General features: G+C 42.2%; 1 protein-coding gene across 3 annotated transcripts in view; it reads left to right on the forward strand.

Annotated features, from left to right (window-relative positions):
- apba2b (amyloid beta (A4) precursor protein-binding, family A, member 2b) overlaps positions 1-21,637 on the forward strand; it is a 204,543-nt gene that overhangs the window by 177,354 nt on the left and 5,552 nt on the right. For all 3 annotated transcript variants that reach the window (XM_051920460.1, XM_051920461.1, XM_051920462.1), the window contains 3 exons: positions 3,571-3,783; positions 12,986-13,105; positions 19,216-19,356. In XM_051920460.1, coding sequence (XP_051776420.1) covers positions 3,571-3,783; positions 12,986-13,105; positions 19,216-19,356 — 474 coding nt within the window. The remainder of the gene's footprint in view (positions 1-3,570; positions 3,784-12,985; positions 13,106-19,215; positions 19,357-21,637) is intronic.

Here is a 21,637-nt window from a genome sequence, read left to right on the forward strand (position 1 = left end):
TAGTTAATAGATAGATAGATAGATAGATAGATAGATAGATAGATAGATAGATAGATAGATAGATAGATAGATAGATAGATAGATAGATAGATATGTAAGGTAGTATATAATAGATAGATAGATATGTAAGGTACTAGATAATAGATAGATAGATAGATATGTAAGGTACTATATAACAGATAGATAGATAGATATGTAAGGTACTAGATAATAGATAGATAGATAGATAGATAGATAGATAGATAGATAGATAGATAGATAGATAGATAGATAGATAGATAGATAGATAGATAGATAGATAGATAGATTATTCTTTCTTTGTCCCCCGAGGGGAAATTAAAATTTTACAGAAGATACAAAAATAAATGCATGCATATAATACAAACAAAAACTGCGTGACGACTCTGACCACGCTTCAGTAGAACCACAAACGAGGCTGCACAGCATTCAGCGTCTCACTACATGACTAAGCAAATTACTTAATTTAACATTACTGTTGAATTGGAATATGCCAAACATGCCCAGCCATGCCATACATAGTTACAGTATTTTAACACATAGCATGTGTGCATACTGTATATAATATGTATATATATTTTCACACATGTGAACCACCTTCCTGGCGCTGGAGAAGTAAGCAGTTCCACAATGGGATGAGAGGGGCCGCTAGCATTAACAGTACTGGTTCTTTCCCCAGTAACATCATAGGGCCGCTGAAGGAAGGGACATACCTCCGCCACATGCCCCTGAGAAGATCTCATCCCTTTTGGCACTGGCGTGGCACTTGACTGGGGAAAGAGGGAGGACAGAGCATCCATATCTCAAGCCACAAGATCCCACGACAGAACAAGGCTAATGAGTGCCATCTTTATTGTTTTTATTTTGCTGCTGCCCAGCTGTCTTTTCTGTTGATATTAAACAAAGTAACCCTGCTGGCAGCCCAAATTTGAGCCTGTTACTACTGTGTGTATGCTTGTATATGTACTAGCTGTGTAAGCCTGTGCTATAAAAAGCCCAGGGTCCTAGGAACTATTGAAATTGTCAGAAAAAAAATTGAAATGTAGAGATGTCAGGTAATTGAAAGAGCATCTCTCTCCTAGGAGGTTCAATTTTGCCGATGTGCTGGCCTCGCTTGTGTATCCTCGGAGGTGGAGCCCTTAAACGGCCAGACAGACAGATAGACACACTTCCATGCATAGATGTTTATATATAAGACAGATATATACACATACATACATATACAGTATACATACACATATATGTATATATTTGCATTTGTATATGTATATGTATACATACAGTGCGTATATATATATATATATATATATATATATATATATATATATATATATATATATATATATATATATATACAGTATATAATATAAATAAGGTTGGGGAGCATGCGCTGATGGTGCATTGCCGCACCCCACACACAACGAACCACCTAGATTGGCACCCAAGTGCAGCGGGGTGACACTTCAGTACCACACTGAAACAGTGTCAGGTTTCTTAGACAGTCCTAGGGGGCTGCCGCTCCTCCAAAACCCCTCTTAAATGGTGATACATTGGGAAACAAGTAACAGCTGGGTTTTTTCACCTCCTCTTTGCTCAGGAAGCTGCTTGCTTGCTGTGCTGCATGATTTGTATTTCGTGCCGGAGCTTCGAATGTTTAATAGCCTGTACAGTGCCTTCTTGTCCCCCAGACATCCTCAAACACTATGCAATCTCTTTTCACTCTTCCATTATTTCCCTGAATAATATTTTCAGTTTGTTTGCACTAATGCGATCTTTACTCTAGGTAACTCTCTAACCTGCTCTGCATGTGTATCACGGGACTTGCATCTGAAGGTTATAAGTATGACGTGACTTGCCCGTCTTGCAGGACGTGAAAGTGTCTCTCTGTCTCTTCAAAAGATCACGTCTCATCCACAGGAAAAAGTCTTGTCTCGTTGAAAGTTTTTTTTTGTATTAGAGAGATATTTATGTATCGACCACAGTATTCTCTAAGCATAGTTTGCTGTTGTCTTACCGTGCAGTGATTCAATGGCCAAAATAACAGCTTTTTTAGAGAAGCAGATTTGATCGAGTGTGGCCGGCGCCCCAGCTGGTATGGACACTGCACCTTTACCTGGCCAGGGGGCCTTGATAACAGAATGCTAAGGAGGGAACGTTACCCATTTTCCATGACAGGAAGCAGAGGTGGAAGGATGTTACAGCGGCTCCATCGGGAGTGTTGTCTTTACAACCACAGAGCAGCATCCATGATGGACTCAGGAACCTGATAGCCCCACACAGTGGTCAACTTTCTGGTATGGACAGAGTGTCCCCTGTATATTGGTTGGCATCATCCCATCTGGCAATCTCCAGTATGGACGCCAGCAGGACAGCAAGAGAGTTGTAGTTCCATGGGCCTGTTCTGTCAGGTTCTGTGGGGGCTGCCAGGTAAAAGCTCTAAGAGAGTGATGTTACAAGGACCATGGTGGTCCAGCCTGACCTGAGCAATAGATTAGGTATTTCAAAGCCTGGAGTTAAAAGAGAGCCCTCCACTCAACTCGGAGGTGGAGGAAAAGAAAAGGAAGAAAAAGAAGAGATAGAGCTGTGCTGAAGGTATTGTTTAAACCTGAAGCACTTTAATTGAACTGGGACTGTTGTGGTACAATCATATCTGGGGGTGTGGGGTGCTGGTTTGCCCCCTAGTGGCCACACAAGCTTTACATACCTTGTGCTGCTGAGCTCCTGAATGGATAACGGTGATTTCAGCTTGTTATTTTCTCTCGACTTTAAGCCTTTTGTTCAGTTCTTTTTCTGCCTCTGTCTTTCCATAGTTGCTTTTATGATCAGTCTAACACAGGAGAAATGTGAGACTGCAACCTCAAAGGTTTAAAGTGCATGGACAGGTGAAAATGGGGGGGCTGGGAGGGGGCATGCTTTTAGGAAGAAACCCCATGACTGTTGTCTTTGCCTGAAAAAAATTGCACTTTACTCGTGTTGCATAACCCTTTAATGTCGAGCAATCCTGTCGTATGCTCACAATGTGCAAAACACATGCATCTTATGATCAAATATTGTGACACGAGTACCTCCAGAAAATGAAAGTGGTCCACAAAGAAGAAGCCCCTTTGCACAAGATTGGGCTTTTAAATTGAAGATGGGGCTTTTGACCAATGAATGAGGGGAGAGGTGGGCTGTTCAACACTTGATAGTGTGTTTTGCATTAACGTTATTTATATAGTACAGAGGTTTTGCACAAATGTATTTTTATTTTGCTTTTTTTAATGTGACTTTGGTCTAAAGTTCCAGGCTCAGGACTTCTTGTCCAAGCCCTGTCTTTAGAGTGAGCTCTGCCAGCTGTATGGCTCACTCATTTTGAAGGGGTTTTGAATCTTGGACCTTGTGCTTGGTAGTCCACTAGGTTCTTCAGTAGGACGCCATGCCGCTTCTGGTGTCCTAATAAGACAGACTTATGTTTTTTTATGTTTCCCCAGGCCTTTGCTCTTTGTGTTCCATTGTTTTCTTGGTGCTTATCTTCTTCTAAATTCTCCTTTCTTTCTTTTCCTCATCTTGCAGCTGCAGCTGGAGAAGCAAAAGGGTGAGATCCTGGGTGTGGTGATAGTAGAGTCTGGCTGGGGCTCCATCCTGCCCACCGTCATCCTCGCCAACATGATGAATGGTGGACCCGCTGCCCGCTCAGGAAAGCTCAGTATTGGGGACCAGATCATGTCCATTAATGGCACAAGTTTAGTTGGGCTCCCACTGGCCACATGTCAAGGCATAATTAAGGTATGTAATATTTACTATTAACGCACTACAGCATGGTGGTTCACTATCACCATGGTTGGTGCTGTGGCCTCATAGCTCCTGTGTTCGATTAAAGGCCTGACCCCTGTTTGTGTGTTCTCCCTGTGTCCATCTGGGGTTCCTCAAGGTCTTCTGGTTTCCTCTCACCGCACTAAAGTGTGTGCATTAGCATAACTGGTGAGCTAAGATGGCCTCATGTGAGTGTCATTGATAACGCTGTGTAATGCTCTGCCATCCCACCCCGGGTGGATTCCTGACTTACACCCAGTACTCTTCCAGTAGGTTCTGCCCTTCACAAAGCCCTCACTGGAATTATTAAGTTTCAAAGTAATTTGAGTTTTTGCAGCAGTTAAGATGTGTGGCAAAAGTGGGACTTTATATCAATGAGGAGTTCAGGACATGTAGTGTTCACCAAGGAGTGTCGGTCAGAACACTGGCAGAAGGTTCAGAGGATTCACCACAGCAGCTCAGAAAGAAATGTGTGGATGATTTATGGAATGGTATATGAATAACCATACATGTATGTGTATGTTTTGTTGTCGTTAAACACACACTTTGTTTTTGATTCTGTGCAACACAAACTCGTAGTTATTACAAACTAATATAACTCCACGCGAAAATGAGTAGTACACGTTGTGATGCAATAATACACCAGACATCATAAAGGTTTGGGGCAGCCACCCGTCTGATATGTCCTGGCTGCAAAAAAATGAATGAATTCTCTCACCGCACTGAGTCCAAAACAGAACTGCCTAAACAAAGGCAAGATGGCGGTTTTAAAGGCCCGTATAACAAGTGACATCATCCTGGGGGCTGGAACCGGAAATGACGTTGTCATAAGGGTCAGAAATGGAAGTGATGTCATCCAATTCGTCAGAAACGGAAGTGGCTTTATCTGATGGCCTGGAACCAGAAGAGACGTCATCAAAGGTGCCGGAAACTTGGCAGGATTTCCCGGGAAGGGTCTGCAAGGAACTGAGAAAGACAGTCAGTGCACCCCGCCGCCCCCTGGTCTGCGGTGGTATTACAATTACTCGAGCCCTTTAGCTGCCTCCTACTCGCACGTGTGTAACAACGTGTATGTATCGCCGTCTCTCAGCTGGCATCCCATAATATTGCATATGCACATGCCCTCTGAAACATGGGATGTGCACACTGATTGGTGCTGCCACCCTAACAAGATGACAGTTGAAATTATGGGGTTGAGTACACATGACCTAAACTGAACTAATCAGTGGTCAGGTTAACATTGAAACGTCGAGGAATTGCTTTGGTGAGTGTAAGGTCTGTATTAGTACTTATGGTCCTGCAGTTACACTTTTCTGGGCTACACCCCAACCCACCGAGCCTCTCTTTCTTAACCAGTCTTAATTTGATGGAATGCCCAGGAACTTCCAGATATCCATCCATCCATTATCCAACCCGCTATATCCTAACTACAGGGTCACGGGGGCCTGCTGGAGCCAATCCCAGCCAACACAGGGCACAAGGCAGGAAACAAACCCTGGGCAGGGCGCCAGAACACCGCAGGGCACACACACACACACCCACACACCAAGCACACACTAGGGACAATTTAGAATCACCAATGCACCTAACCTGCATGTCTTTGGACTGTGGGAGGAAACCAGAGCGCCTGGAGGAAACACTTCCAGATATCAAGAAAGGAAAAGTCCAGAGGAGAGCAACTAGGACTGGAAGGTATGAGCTATAAGGAGAGATGAACCCTTTGAGTGAATAACTCCTGGGTGGATCTCCACCTACCTAATCTGAACATCTAACCAAAGCAAATCAGGGATCAGTGGTGGGGCTGCTGTTAGTTTTATTGTACATAACTGATCTGCATAGGACTATGAACAACGAGCTGCTTAAGCTGGCAGATGATACCAAGGTAAGGTGAAAGGTAATTGGTTTAGAGGGACTTGGACAGCGTACAGGCTTGGGCAGATGAAATTTAATGTAAGTAACAGTAAAGTATTACATATAGGAATTAGAAATGATTGCTTATTTTACACAGGAGGAGATCTGAAACTTGAAAGCACTCCTTACGAGAAGAACCTGTGAGTCATGGAGGGCTCATCATTGTCAACATCCAAACAGTGGACAGAAGTGATTAAGAACGCTAATGGAGTGGAGAATAAGACGAGGGAGTTTGTGCTTAAGTCATATAACACAGTGGTGAGGCCTCACCTGGAGTGCTGTGTGAGGTTTTGGTCTCCATATTATAAAATAGACATAGCAGCCCTAGAGAAAGTCCAGAGCAACAAGGCTGATTCCAGGACTAAGGGGTGGGAGCTATGAGGAGAGACTGAAGGAGCTCAACTAGTTCAAGCAAACGGAGATTAAGAGGGGACATGACTGAAGTGTGGAAATTTATGAAGGGATTTAGCACAAGCTCTTACTGTAAAAGATATTTGTCTACAAGAACACGAGGATACACCTTGTGGAGACCAGCCTCGACACAGATAGGCAGACACCGATGGTTTACAAGACCACACATGTTTATTCATATTTACAACTATTTACACAGTACCATGCACAAGCCGGTGCCCCTGCACCACACACCCTCAGTCCAGGCCTCTCAATCTCCAGCCTTCCTTCACCGTCTCCACTCCTCTCCTCCGAGCTTCGTCCTCTTCCACCTGACTCCAGCTGATGAATGGAGGGAGGCGGCCCCTTTTCAGACCTCCCGGACGTGCTCCAGGTGCCTCCTGACGAGTTTCCTGTGCCACTTCCTGGTGTGGCAGAAGTGCCGCACGAGCATCCAGAAGCACTTCGGGTGTCCCTGGTTTTTCCTTCCGCCAGCACCTCCTGGTGTGGCGGAAGTGCTGACGTCCAGGGCTTCTCAGGCGTCCGGGCGCCCCCTGGCAGTGACCATGAGCCCCTATAGGGTTGAACTTCCATGCTCCGTTCCCGTGGTCCCCATACAAACCAGGGCGGCTGCCCTCTTGTAGTCCCTCTCCCGGTCCTTCCAGCCGCCATCACAACCTGTAAAACCTGCTAAGGGCAGATGCTGCACAAAGTTACAAAGTTGTTCTTCCACAGAGAACCATAGAGACATGGAATAAGTGACCAGCTAGTGTGGGGGGGTGAGTAGGAATTGAGGCGCTTTGAAAACTCCACTTGATGTCACATTGGTGACTAAAATTGGCGAGCTTGGTGGGTTGAGTGGTCTGTTCTTGTCCAAAAGTCCTAATGTTCAAAAGTATCTACAACAGCAACAAGTGACCTGGCCTTGCAGAGCAGGTGACCATAAAGGGAAAACTGCTTCACTACAAGGACGCGTCTGCTCTAAAGCTGATCCTGTTCTTTGGTGGACAGATGATTGGACTCGGCCATTCACATCTCGCATCTTACACTTGCTTTACCTTCTGGCACTAATTCTTCACCTATTTTGTATTTATTTGTCAGGAGAATTAGTAATAGGCATCCAGGAGAAGAGGTGGCCATGTGTTTGGTCCAACTGGCTCATTATATGCCTGAGTTATGAATTGTGTGCCACTGTTAGAACACCCAGAATTGCTAAAAATGCAGAAACATGTAAATGCAATCATTTCATAACTCATCTGCCCAAAATGTACCATTGATAGGACAGCAGCTCAGTGCTTTACAGTATTATATTGGGATGCTTAGGGGATCATTTACAATGTGCTCGACCAGAGGGGGGCCCACTGTGGCTTCAGGTTTTTGTTTTCACGCAGATTCATAATCAGTAACAGCAACTGATAACACTGATCTCATTTAATTAGCTGGTATTTTTTTCTCTTCTCTTATTCTACATTCAGAAAAGCAGAGCAGCACAGTTTTTACAGTTATGAGACATTTAGAAAATGTTCTATTTTTGCTATAGATTGAAATGCTTAACTCTCTTTTGTTGAGTTTGTTATATTTTGCCCTTTCTCTGTGCAGTTTGCCCCCCTCATTACATCTTAATAATGACAGACCCCCAGGCAAACAACACTGAATCATGAAACGGCTGCTAACTAACTTAGCGTCAGACCCACTAATTAGTAAATAATGGATTAAACAATTGGAACACCTGGAAAAGTAGAATGAAAATCAAGATGAAAATACTGTTAAAAAGAAAAAAAAATAATACATTATCCATATTACTAACCGAGAATGCTAAACCGAATGGACGCAGGGACATCCGGCCATGGGCCATAGCCGCAAAAAGACGTACTGCGCAGGCGCCCCAAGAAATGAGGGGCCGCGAGAAGCGGATGAGGGGCCGCGAGAGGCGGACAAGACCACAGAAAAAAGGAGTCAAAGAAATGAGGCGGCGCAAGCACAGAAAAAAGGAAAAGGCACAGAAAAAAGTAGTCAAACGCAGGCAAAGCACGAAACCCATTGCACACGAAACTAGCACACAAAAAAAAAAGAAGACGCTCGCGCACAACAGCAAGGCACCCCCCCCCCCCTACAGGCACCGGACGGGACACACACCAAGAGGGGGATTTAACAAGCCCATGGAACACAAAAAAAAAAAGAACACAAAACCACCCCACACACCCTACAAGCAACGGACGGGACACACAAAGAGGGGGATTCAACAAGCCCCTGGAACACAAAAAGAAAGAAGACGCTTGCGCAACAACAATCCTCACCCCCCCCCCCCCCCCACACACATCAATAAGAAGTGACACTCAAAGCCACATATCTAAAGGAAACGTCCATATTAAACAACGTCATCTCAACACCTTCACACTAGGCAGCATAGGTGGATCTCCTTACAATAAAGCACTATTAACCGTTCAACTGCAGAAAAGGCTCCATATTAACAGTGAGTGCGATCCTCCTTATTACTTATCCATATTTCGCACGCTGAGGAACAAACAAGTCATGAATACACGGTCACGGGTACAAAACGATTCGGATCGGATAACGGGACCAAACACACGAACACGAATGAAACAACAAAATACACGGCGGAGCATACAACGCGCTTCGGAAACTCCGGGAGAAAAAATGTCTCGGATCAAAAAACGCAAAGCTCAAGTAACCCCGTTACAGAGACGTGCCCAAATGGACAGACACAATGAACGTAGACGCATACAGCGCACGTCTCAAAGTGCTGCATCGAAACAAGCACGATTTAAAAAGAAAGAGCTCGCGACTCAGACATACAGAAAAGGGAGCGAATAGACAGAATAAATGAACACAGACGTGTACAACGCGCATACGGACAAGGCTCGATACAAACAATGCACGACGTAGACTGAAACGGACTTTTGGCAAAGCGGAGGCGAATCAATTAAAACTACAAAATAGCGCGTCACAAATAATGGACATGCAACAACGCGGCACTCAAACGCCACAAGCAAAACCTGCCCGTCGCGGACATCAACGCCAGACAACGCCTTCAATAATGAGTCCACTATTGAGGAAAATTCATTGGGATTAATGAATGTCATTTGCAATCATTGTCATTCACTTAACTTCCCTGAAGAAACAACTGGCAATACAAATAATGAATTTACACGTTGTTGTCAAAAGGGGCAGATTAGACTGCCTCCTTTACATTCATATCCTGAATAGCTACAGAAGCTTCTAACTAACGATGTGCCTGAAAGTAAAAACTTTATGAACTGCATTAGATTCTACAATAGTTCATTTGCTTTTGCATCTACCGGAGTACATATCAGGCCACCAAAAGGCAATGGCCCATACTGCTTTCGCATATGTGGTTAACAAAACGTACTATATTATGTCCAAAAAATATTAATGTTAATCACATTAATAACCAGGTCATTTCATTACTTCCTGGAGAGACACGACTCTTTCTAAGCTCTGACAAAGTTGACTCTGATGACAACAATGAACATCTGAATTTCCCCTTAGAATATTTGAACACTATTAACCCAGACGGATGACCACAACACAACCTTACCCTTAAAAACGGTGTTATTCAAGCAACAGTTCTTACAGAATCACATGCTAACAATACTGTTCTCATTCCTAGAATTGACCTTACGAGTTCTGACCTAGATTTACCTTTTACATTGAAACGCCGACAGTTCCCCATTAAACCTGCATTTGCAATGACCATCAACAAATCACAATGACAAGCCATGGACAAGGTTGGCATCTAGCTCTCTGAACCCGTTTTTGGACATGGACAACTTTATGTTGCCTTCTCACGTGTTCGACGTTCATCTGACGTTAAAGTTAAAGTTATAAATGATCCATGCTAAGGAAGACTCATTCAAAGACAAGACACCATCTTTACTACTAATGTTGTATACAAAGAAATATTCCAATAAAACATTACTCTATGCCAAACACTCTATTTTTTATTTATATAGGCATCATCCAAACCTGCACACTAATCTATATCTAATTCATACATCTCACTCTTTGTCATGCCCCAACGCCAGGGGTTGGCGAGCGAAGCGAGCAGGGGGCAGAGCCCCCTAGTTCCAGTATAAATGCTTACTACATTTTAATCAAAAAATTGACCAAACTTAGTTTTCTCTTTCTAAAACACAGCATCTTGGAAATAACAGTTCAGTTAATTAGCCCAGGACTCCATTTAAAAACAGAAGCTGGTTGGAACAAAAACCTGCAGCCACTGTGGGTCCCCAGGAGCGAGTTTGGGAACCCCTGTACTAGACCATGACCCCTCTAAACCCCACCACCCTATCTTATCATTATTTTTATTTATTTATTTTTTTCTCCATTGCTGCTTGCCTGAAGTACATGACTTAAAACCTTTCAATCCCTTTCCAGTGACTTCCAGGCTATGACAATCTGGGCTGTTACATGGCAGCACTTGCCTGTCTCACCCTCTCGGGGGCTCCATGTTATTTCACAATAGGCAGGCTGACAAATTAAATGTCACATTAGCCAACAAAGCTGCTCTTTCACTTGAAATCCTGATCCCTTCCACACAGTAGTTGGTTGAACAGGAGTTTATGTCAAACTAGCCAACCCGCAGCGTAGCATACGGCACATAATTATTTATTGATGTGTGAACATTTCCTGAACGATACAGTTGTCCAAATGGGGTGGGTTTGAGGATACGACTGTAGGTGAATGAAAAGATGGAACTCTGGAGAGAGCAACATACAATTGTCCGTGACTGAAAACTGGCTCTGTCTTGCGTCTTGCCTGCCATGGTCGGCTGCCTTAGTGAATTATATATATAGATAGAAGATTATACCATAGAATGCACAGCGTAATAGTAAACTAAATGTAAAAACATTGAATAACACTGAGAAAACCTTGAACAACAGAGAAAACTAACACTGCAATAGTTCACGCTATAGTGCTAGGAACCGCTCGCTAAAAACACTTTTTTAATGAGTTTTAAGCACAGGGGAAAAAATGAACATTTGAAAAATCCGTAATTTAATAAATCACCAAGAAAAGTAACATTGCAACAATGCACGCTACGACCCAATCGCTGTAAACAGAAGCGAAAACAAAATCAAGCCCAGTGCATTCTTTAACTGCCTTCTCTGCCATATGCATCCAGCCCCCTCTCTCTCGCGTGTGTGTCTCTCTCTCGCGCGCCTGTGTGTGTGTCTCTCTATTGTGCGCCTGTGTGTTTGTCTCTCTCGCGTGTGCCTGTATGTGTTTGTCTCTCTCTCGTGCGCCTGTGTGTGTGTCTCTCTCACACGCCTGTGTGTGTGTGTGTCTCTCTCTCTCGCGTGCCTTTATGTGTGTGTCTCTCTCTCGCGCGCCTGTATGTGTGTGTCTCTCGCGCGTGCCTGTATGTGTCACTCTCTGTCTCTCTCTCTCTGACTCGCTCGCTCGCTGCACAGGGAGAGACTGAACACGTGCGGAAATCATCGGCGCGCACGGCTGCTTAGTGAATTGTTGGTGGGCGGGGCTCTGTGAGTTGGCGGGCGTGGCTCTGTCTTGCGTCTTGCCTGCCATGGTCAGCTGCCTTAGTGAATTATATATATAGATACTCACACGACTGGCAGAGACTCTGCTTGAGGATGTGTGGCCCACTGCAGTGAGGTGATGTGAGTAAGCTTGTAGTTTTCATTTGTTTGGCACATTTAGACCAGCAGGCTGTGTAGAAAGCAGCTGTACATGACACACGATTTGTGCTAAGTGGCTCTGAGACATCAGTGGAAGCTGCTGCTGTTGGTCTAAATTGGATTTTTGTCTGGTCTGATGAGTCTCGATTTCTGCTGAGGCACACAGATGGTAGGGTCAGAATTTGGCACCAACAGCATGAATCCATGCAGCCAACCTGCCTTGTGTCAACAGTCCAGGCTGATGCTGGAGGTGTAATGGCGAGAGGAATGTTATCTTAGCACACTTTGGGCCTGTTAACACCAATCAATCATTGCTTGAATGCCAGCCTATCTAAGTTTTGTTGCTGACCATGTGCACCCCTTCGTGGCTACAATTCATCTATCTTCTAATGGCTGTTCCAGCATGATAATGTACCATGTCACGAGGTCATCTCAAACTCAAATTGTGTGTTTCATGAACATGACACTGAGTTTAGTGTTCCTCAGAGGCCTTCCCTGAATCCTGTAGGACATCTCTGGGATGTGGTAGAACAGAAGATTCTCAGCATGAACGTGCAGCTGACAGATATGCGTGAATTGAGTGACGTTATCGTGTCAACATGGACCAGAACCTTAAGGGAATGTTTCCCACATCTTGTGGAATCCATGGCATGAAGAACTGAGGCTGTTTTCAGAGCAAAAGTAGGCCTACCCAGCATTAGTATGGCGGTCGTTAGGATTTGCCCAGTGTGTGTTCATTTCTGGACTTATCATATCTTGGTCAGCAATAGTAGTTTTAAATGTGCATTATAAATAAAGTTGATTTGGACACATTTCATCCTAAATAATCCATTAAAGTCTTGTCATTCCCACAGCATCATCAGTCAGGTTTGGTCTGTCTTCTGATAATGGTGGCTCCTTCAGTCTCTGCACTCGGACTGAGGCCACACAGCCTCACTGCTCTGCTTGTCCGTCTCACGCCTTCCATTCCTGGTGGTTGCTTTGCTTCATTCCAATTCAAATGTTGACTTCTTCTTTAGTCATATTACTTATTTCTCAACCATATAAAATAACGTTGAGTTGATTTACATGTTACACTTTTGTGCCCACGCATTGAATCATTCCACGAAATTCATGAATGTTCATTTTTGTCAATTCTCTTTGACTTTGGATATTTTCTTTTTTTTTTTTTGTTTCTTATTGCTACACTGCAGGGTTTAAAGAACCAGACAGTCGTGAAGCTCAACATCGTCAGCTGCCCTCCAGTCACGACCGTCCTCATCAAGCGACCAGACCTGAAGTACCAGCTGGGATTCAGTGTGCAAAACGGCATCGTAAGTCTGTATTTTAATGACGTGGTCATTTTTATTGGTCTGCAGATAGGTCCATTAATATTGGCGTTTGGAACCTGTTATACAATTTATGCAGGGTAACTTTTATTTTATAAGTTTTAATTACTAGGGGGCTTCGCTCACCAAACCCGGCCTGCGCTACATGCCAGCCACTTTGCGTCTCTGTTGCTTGCATATGTGGATTTCACTTTCACCAAACAACAAATCTTTTAATTCTCGCCGATACGCCTCTTCATTGGGAAAAAAAACACTACTTTTCCCTGATGACAACACGAATTAGACGATCTACAACTCTCCGACTTAAAGTTTAAATCTGAAAAATATATTTGATCTGTTTTCGCTGTTCCGTTATTTCACCAAGTAATAATTTCCATTTGTTTGTGCTAATGCGATCTTTACTATCATTTTTTTGAGACTTTCAAATTTTAGTACTTTCATTATCTCTAACCTGCTCTGCATGTGTATCGCACCCCAACGTTTTTGAATTCTTTATGACGTTCTACTTTGTCATCTACTCTTTGTCATTTATTTCTGGCCCTGGGAGTGGTTTAAATCTCTTGGCACAAAGTCTCACGGGACATGAAATTTTCTCTCTGAAAAAGTCACATCTCATCCCAGGCTAAAAAGTCTTGTCTTGTCCCAGGATTTTTGTATTGTAATAAAGAGATATCTGATATGATCAGACTTTTATTTTTAATTTTAATTATTTCTCCTTGGCTTCTAAAAATCATTGAGACTTTGTATTGGAGGTCTTAGAGGTCAAGGTATCTTGTGTTCACATTTGTTTTTGTGCTTAACATGTTTTTAACAATGTTGGCGCCATGTTGTTTTTCTTAAGAGTGCCGTCATTTTGAGCGTTACTTGCTAATGATTGCTATGCTGCTGCTGGGTAAGGTCAACCAGAAATGTGAGGTGCGTCACATCAACGGCTCAAAGGAATGAAGGTCAAGCTGTGCATTTCTTGGTTATCCAAGATCGTAGATTCTCCCAGAAGACCTTAGGGCTCAATCTTTGTTGTTATTGAATTCCTAGTTGCAAACGTTTTATCCTATGACTTACAGTTTGGCTCTAGTTATGTTTACTTTTGGTTATTGAAATTTCTTGCATTGTTTCCTGCCTATGATTCTTCATACACGTCCTTAGCACTGTTTGCTTAACTGGTTCGTCTTTCTGGTTCTGACCATTAGTTTGTTAGTTTTTGCCTTAACAACATCTCCTGATTCCGATTTCACTCAAAGCTGCAGCCTCCCCATGCAGTCAGTGTAATATTTTATCTTACTAGAGTGCTTTCATTATTGCAACTAGGACTTCTGCGTTTGAGGCTTTCAGGTGCCTTTTGAGTTCTGTGGCTAACAATAACTTCATCCTTCTTTGTTTCCCAGCTAAATGATCGTAAGATATATAATTTGCATAAAATACTTTAGACCACACAGTCCAGCTTGAAAGAGGAATATGACACGTAACACCAGTGCTAATTCTTGTAGAATAGTGACAGAACCGATGGCACTGCCTTAAAATGAATAACCTAAAGCAATCTCATCTGTACAACTGCTTGCAGACATGAGTCATTTTCTGGAAATTTAACAGAGAGAATCCTCCTTTCAGTTACATTTGTAATCTGGTGAGGTTATCAGATGCAGTTCCTCGATGATGGCAGTGGTCACCAGAAGCTGAAACTGAAATAGCACCTATCTGAACCTCTAACTGCGTAGAGGTGAAAAGAAGAGATTTACTGGAACCAAACGTCCAGCCTTAGGAGGCTGATAGCTTGTGGTCCTGCCATCCTAGCCGTTCTAAGTGGTGGGTTACTTTTACGCCTACAGCATTGTACATACAGTATACTGTAGATTAATAATAATGAGCAGCAGACCAAAATAAAGGACGTAAATAATACAGTCTCGTATAAGACTCAACTGAATTGAAAACTATAGACACATCACATGAGAACAATTTCATTTAGGGTTTTGAACTTTGCCTTCATCCGACTTCTTGTCTGAGGTTGACGTTTGGCTGGCCGCTTCACAGTATCAGCCCTTGTTATGTCTGACTACTCTGCTGTGTCATTCTTGTTGGCATTCCTCCTGCTCTCTAGTCGTCTAATATCAAATGTGCTGCTACAGCAGCTTGTGTTAATATTGTTATTAGACTGTTTGGTACATTCCCCCCCCCCTATTTAATTAATACATATTGGTATGTCCCTAGCTCCCTTTTTGCTATTGGCGCTGCTTTAGTCTTTGCTTTACCTTCCGCCATATTGTATTTTAGGTTAAGGAAATTATCATCGTTTTATCTTCGAGTTGTCAATGGTTTTCACGTCCTAATACTAGTATGACTTCTTGCCAGAAATCTATATTAAAGTATATGGATGTTCAGCTTTGACTTTCTTGGTCCACGTTCACTGCAACCAGCGGGACGACGCACACTCTGTACAGACTGGGTCTTAGGAGAGAAGCCTCGCTGATTCGGCGTTCGGGGATGGAATACCAAACTTTACAAGAACTGGCTGAAACGAGAATGAGTTCAAGGTGACCTGCATGCAGCAATGAAAGGGGTTGTTAAGGTGAAAGAAAAAATTCAAAATGATCAACGATTAAACCTCTGAGAAATCACCGATGAAATAGAAATCCACTTGGATCGGATCAGGCAGTTTTGACCAGAAATCTTTACACGTGCTTAGAGTCAAGGTTGTTAACTGATAATCTAGGATTTTACTGTTGAGAAGAACAAAAGAGTAGACATTGACCTTAATTTCATCATTGGCTCCCAGAAGTCAAGGTGAAATTGAAAGGAAGGAGATCTGATGACATCTGGAATAATGTGATTTCAGAAGTTAGTCTGTCCTAGTTAGAGCCTTCCTGCTGTCCTGCTGAACGGGGTAGGGATGTTGGTACAAATGGGGAGAGTCCTTTGAAGCTGCCAGAAAATGATAATGATGCCTGTACATTTTTTAAAATGAGAACTAAGTCTTGGAATTCATTTTTCCCTGAAGTCCCCATCTCCCTTGTATTTTTTTTTTATTTAAATAACAAAATGCAAAAACAAAACCCAAAGAACATAGTAAATACATTAATATGACATGCTATGAAACTCAACTGTCATCTCGGACCTTTTGTAATTATGGCACCACAAAATAGAAAAACCTTCAAAAACTCCCACAAAAAACAGTTTACTGGCCAGCCCCAATACAGGTATCTTTCAGGCAACCCTAACCCTAGGCGATTAGGAGGCTTCAGGACAGACTAGGCCCCAAAACGAAGAACAGGCTTTTAAAGTCATCTCAAAATCAAAAGAGAGTCTCAGATTTCTCAATAATGTCTCACAAGGGGGACAACTGTGAAAACTCTGATTTGTAAACAGACGGTCTTTATACAAGAGGATATTTATTCAGAACAGCAAAAAAAAAACAAGTAAAAGTTAAAAAGAGCAAAAAGGAGTTGTCTGAAAGGCAATCCTAAGGTGAACACGTCCCAAAACACAATCTAAGGGAACAATCCAACAAACCGAGAAAAAACCATTAGATCTAGACAAAACAATGGTAACCTTAAATGAACAAACTCATGTGAACTGCGGGGACTTGCTGTTCCTGCTTAAATATAAAGTGTAGTGGCAGCCTGTTAACAATGATGTAAAGGTAGCGCTGCCTCTTAGAGATCAACCCACAAAATATGAGGAACATGGCAGAACAAAAATACACACAAAGAAACTAAGTACTGTATATACTCGCGTATAAGTCGGGTCTTGAAACCCGAAAAATCGATCATAAAATCAGACCCCGACTTATACGCCCGTTCAAAAATACGACACTTAATTTTTTTTTTTAATAATAATACATCTTCTTGCCTCCTCTAATCTCGCACCAGTTTCTCAGACACATTGAATTTTGTTGCAGCAGCGCACTTACCAATTTCTTTTGCCACTTCAATGACTTTTAATTTAAAACCAGCCTCATATTTTCTTCTGATCGAACGCTCCATCCTAAATAAGGGATGCTCTTACAATAAAGGTGTATTGAGGGTGTGAGATACAAAAAACACAAAACAGTGCAAGTGTCGCTTCGGAATAGGTCGGGTCTTGCCGTGTGGTCACGTAGGCACAATACATAGAAATTGTGGACGCTGAGGGTCAGGAACGACAGGAGACCTTTAGACTGAAAGAAGCTTTTTCATTCTTGGTGAGCAGGAGACTGCAGCAGCTAATGCTGTCAGCCTCACATTACAGGGAGATTCTCTCTTTTATACTAGACCTGTTTACATGTTTGAAGCAGAACTTATCATAACAAGCTTTAGTGATCAATACTTTATTTTGCTTAGGTGTGCAATGTTTTTGCACAATAGCCAGGAGGAATTAGCTACATACCCAAGTCTTTAGCAATATGCTCAAAATAGTTTAAACAAGAGTTCAGAAACCGGTCACAGCTGATTTCGTAATATCACAGGGTGTTCTGTTATTATCAAGAGGCCAGCAGTTTCTTATAAAAGCATGCAAGTTAGTCCCTTAATTCTGTGCACAAGCTTAATTCTTTTTTCTGCATAAATGAGGAACAAATCATATAGCAGTAATAAATCATATACTGTAGCTCTTTGCAAAAAAAAAACCTTGTAGGGAAAAATGAAAGAAGCCCTGGGAAAGGCAGTTCAAAGAGAGACCCCTTTCCAGGTAGGTTGGGCGTGCAGTGGGTGTCAAAAAGAAAAAGGGGGTCAATACAATACAATACACAGAACAGAACAAATCCTCAATACAGTACAAAAATAAAAATTTTGCAAGTACGGAGCAGAATTCAACAGTAGGTGATATTACATAATACGATTTGGATTTGTTTAGAGTCCTGGAGACCTCAGACATCAAGCTGCTTCCCCCATTTGGCCATTCCACAGCTGAAACAGTGCTGGGCCAGCCAATCCAATGAAAGGACCCCTCTTTCCCACGATTCCTGCGTTCTTCCATCACAGATGGCTTTACCTTAGGCAGGCAAAACAACTTGGCAGGTGGGCTGTGGCACCAAGTGCCACATTTGAGTACCAAGAAGAGAAACAGAATAGGTGAGGGTTAGTAACAGATTATAACTATCATGTTGCTTATGTTTTAGTGCTAATGACTGACAACAGAGATGCAGTCTGTACAGTTAATCAGCAGCTCTAGTCAGGGTGTGCTAAATTGAAGTAGTGAGTCTTCAGCCGGGATTTGAAAGCTGAGACCGAAGGGGCATCTCTTATAGTAGCAGGCAGACCATTCCACAGTTTAGGGGCCCCGTAACTAAAAGCTCGACCTCCCATTGTTATTTTATTAATCCTTGGAATCATAAGCAGACCAGCATCTTGAGATCTTAATGTGCGCTCTGGTTTGTAAGTCATGATAAGTTCAGAGAAGTAAGCCGGACCTCGGCCATTTAATGCTTTATATGTTAAAAGGAGGATTTTGAAATCTGCCCTAAACTTAACCAGGAGCCAGTGTAAGGATTTAAGAACTGGAGTTATGTGTTTTGTTGTTCTTGTAATAATCCAAAATGCTGCTGCAAGAATTAACTGGAGGCTGTATAAAGAATAGTTTGAACATCCAGTGAACACCGCATTGCTGTAGTCAATCCTACTAGAAATAGGATGACATGACACCACCCAAGTCGAGACCCCATCTGAGTGGCTCTTGATACAGAATAAGATGACAAATAAGAAGGTTCAGCACAGGACCCCCTTTCCACCCTTCATGGCACTTTGTCTAAATAGATAGATAGATAGATAGATAGATAGATAGATAGATAGATAGATAGATAGATAGATAGATAGATAGATAGATAGATAGATAGATAGATAGATAGATAGATAGATAGATAGATAGATAGATAGATAGATGATACTTTATTAATCCCAAGGGGAAATTCAGTCAAGCTGGTTGCTTCAGGGTCATCTCATCAACTGCATGTCCGAGACCCTTGTTGAAGACACCTGCAGGTATCAGTGTGCTCAAGTCAGCCTGAACCAATTTGAGTTTCTAACTCCGACTGTAAAGGTCTTTGCTTAATGGTCTGACTGCCTGCTGATGATTCACATATGTGTTGCTCCGCTTCTGTGACATGTGTTTTTTACATTTTCTTCCAGATCTGCAGCCTGATGAGAGGTGGGATAGCAGAACGAGGAGGTGTCAGAGTCGGCCATCGCATCATTGAAATTAATGGACAGAGCGTGGTGGCTACCGCTCATGAAAAAATAGTGCAGGCCTTGTCGAATTCAGTAGGGGAGGTGAGTGTAAGCCCACCAGGTGAGGACACTGGAAAACTGTGACGAGAGCAGGTCATTGGGCCCAACAAATGTATACTGTACATCCTAATCATCCAGACTGTCCAAAATAACAGCAAGTCGAGATTTGGAGTGCCCATAGTTCTATTGTCTACCATACTACTGGGTCATTTATCCCATGTGTCTGGGTTCTTTGCTTTAAGGAAGACTTTCTGACATTTGTATGAAATCCACCTTTAACAAGTTTCTCACTGGGTCCCTGAGGTCTTGTTGCAGAATTGATTTTAAAGCTACAGTTGTGATCCACTGTACTAATTCATTTCATAATTTTAAACTCTTCAGCCGTGTCCCCTCTCAATCTTGATTTGCTTAAACTGGAAAGACTCCGCTGCTTCAGACTCTCCTCTTAACTCATACGTCTCAGCCCCAGAATCCGCCTCGTTTCTCTTCTCTGGACCTTCACGAGGGCTGCTATGTCTTTATTATAATATGGAGAGCAAAGCTGAACACAGCACTCCAGGTGAGGACTCACTAGTGTGTTCTATAACTTTAAGGACACCCCCCCCCCTTGACCTTTACTCCACACATTGGGGGGGGCGCTTTATAACCTAACACCCCACTGGCCTTCTTGATGGCTTCTGTCCAATGTCTGGACATTGATAGTGATGAGTCCACTATGATTCTCAGGTCCTTCTCATAAGGGGTACTTTTTAAGTTTCAGACCTCCCATTGTGTATTCAGATTTAACATTTTTACTTCCTACGTATCATATGTTGCATTTACTTGCATTAAATTTCATCTGCCCTGTAACAATTTTACTGATTCCACATTATCTGCCCTTTCACTTAATTTGGTGTCATCTGCAGATGTCACCAGTTTACTGATTATATTCTTGTCCAGATCATATATGTGTATTAAAAATGGCAGAAGTCCCAGCTCTGACCTCTGAGGCTCACCACTCTTAACATCACCCGTTTCTGATCAGGTTCCTCTCACCATCACCCTTTGCTTCCTGCTCTTGTGCCATCTTTGTGCCCATCTACTGGCCTTGCCCTGAACTCCCACTTCTTTTAGTTTCTTTTAGCACCCTGAATTATGAATGTGATCTGTCACATCACTCCAGAGGAGATAAGCATCATGTTAACCCATTTGGTTTGTCTCATCAAGTGCTATTCACCTGGGACTTGGAAAACACACTTCAAGTAGGGGGCTGAGAAAGTGTTGACTCCCCACAGTGTCACAAGTGACAGGGACTCTGAGCCCCTCTATGGGGGTGTCCTGTGCCAACAGAACAAAACAACTGGCAGCCAATCCACCCAATCAACATGCCAGCCTGACAGCATTACTCCACACACCGAGAGGCCTCTGGGAACACAAGCAGGACATGGCTGGGTGAACACAACAAATGAGCAAGGTAAGACTTGGCCACACATGCTCGTCTAGGGCTTTAGGCCAGTCTTGATTTGGTCTGCTTAGGCTTCACTATCCAGAGTGAGGTGTGAGCATTGGACATTTACCTTTATCCAGTGACGACTTTTGCGTGAGAATTCCTTGAATGTAACATCTCAGGATAAAGGCTTCATGAAATGAAGAAGATTAAAAACCGAAGCAGAGATCTGACTGAAGCATCCTATCTATTATATAGCACCTTTCCTATCTATCTATCTATCTATCTATCTATCTATCTATCTATCTATCTATCTATCTATCTATCTATCTATCTATCTATCTATCTATCTATCTATCTACAGTATCTACTGTATCTATCTATCTATCTATTATATAGTGCCTTTCATATCTATCTATCTATCTATCTATCTATCTATCTATCTATCTATCTATCTATCTATCTATCTATCTATCTGTTATAAAGTGCCTTTCTTATCTATCTATCTATTATATAGTGCCTTTCTTATCTATCTATCTATCTATCTATCTATCTATCTATCTATCTATCTATCTATCTATCTATCTATCTATCTATCTATCTATCTATCTATCTAACTGTTATATAGTGCCTTTTATATCTATCTATCTATCTATTATATAGTACCTTTCATATCTATCTATCTATCTATCTATCTATCTATCTATCTATCTATCTATCTATCTATCTATCTATCTATCTATCTAATTTAAAAAAAAAAATTAAAATTAAAAAAATAATTATCTATCTATCTATCTGTTATATAGTGCCTTTCTTATCTATCTATCTATCTATCTATCTATCTATCTATCTATCTATCTATCTATCTATCTATCTATCTATCTATCTATCTGTTAT

Source organism: Erpetoichthys calabaricus, chromosome 17 (genome assembly GCF_900747795.2).
Source record: "Erpetoichthys calabaricus chromosome 17, fErpCal1.3, whole genome shotgun sequence".
Classification (NCBI taxonomy): Eukaryota; Metazoa; Chordata; class Cladistia; order Polypteriformes; family Polypteridae; genus Erpetoichthys; species Erpetoichthys calabaricus.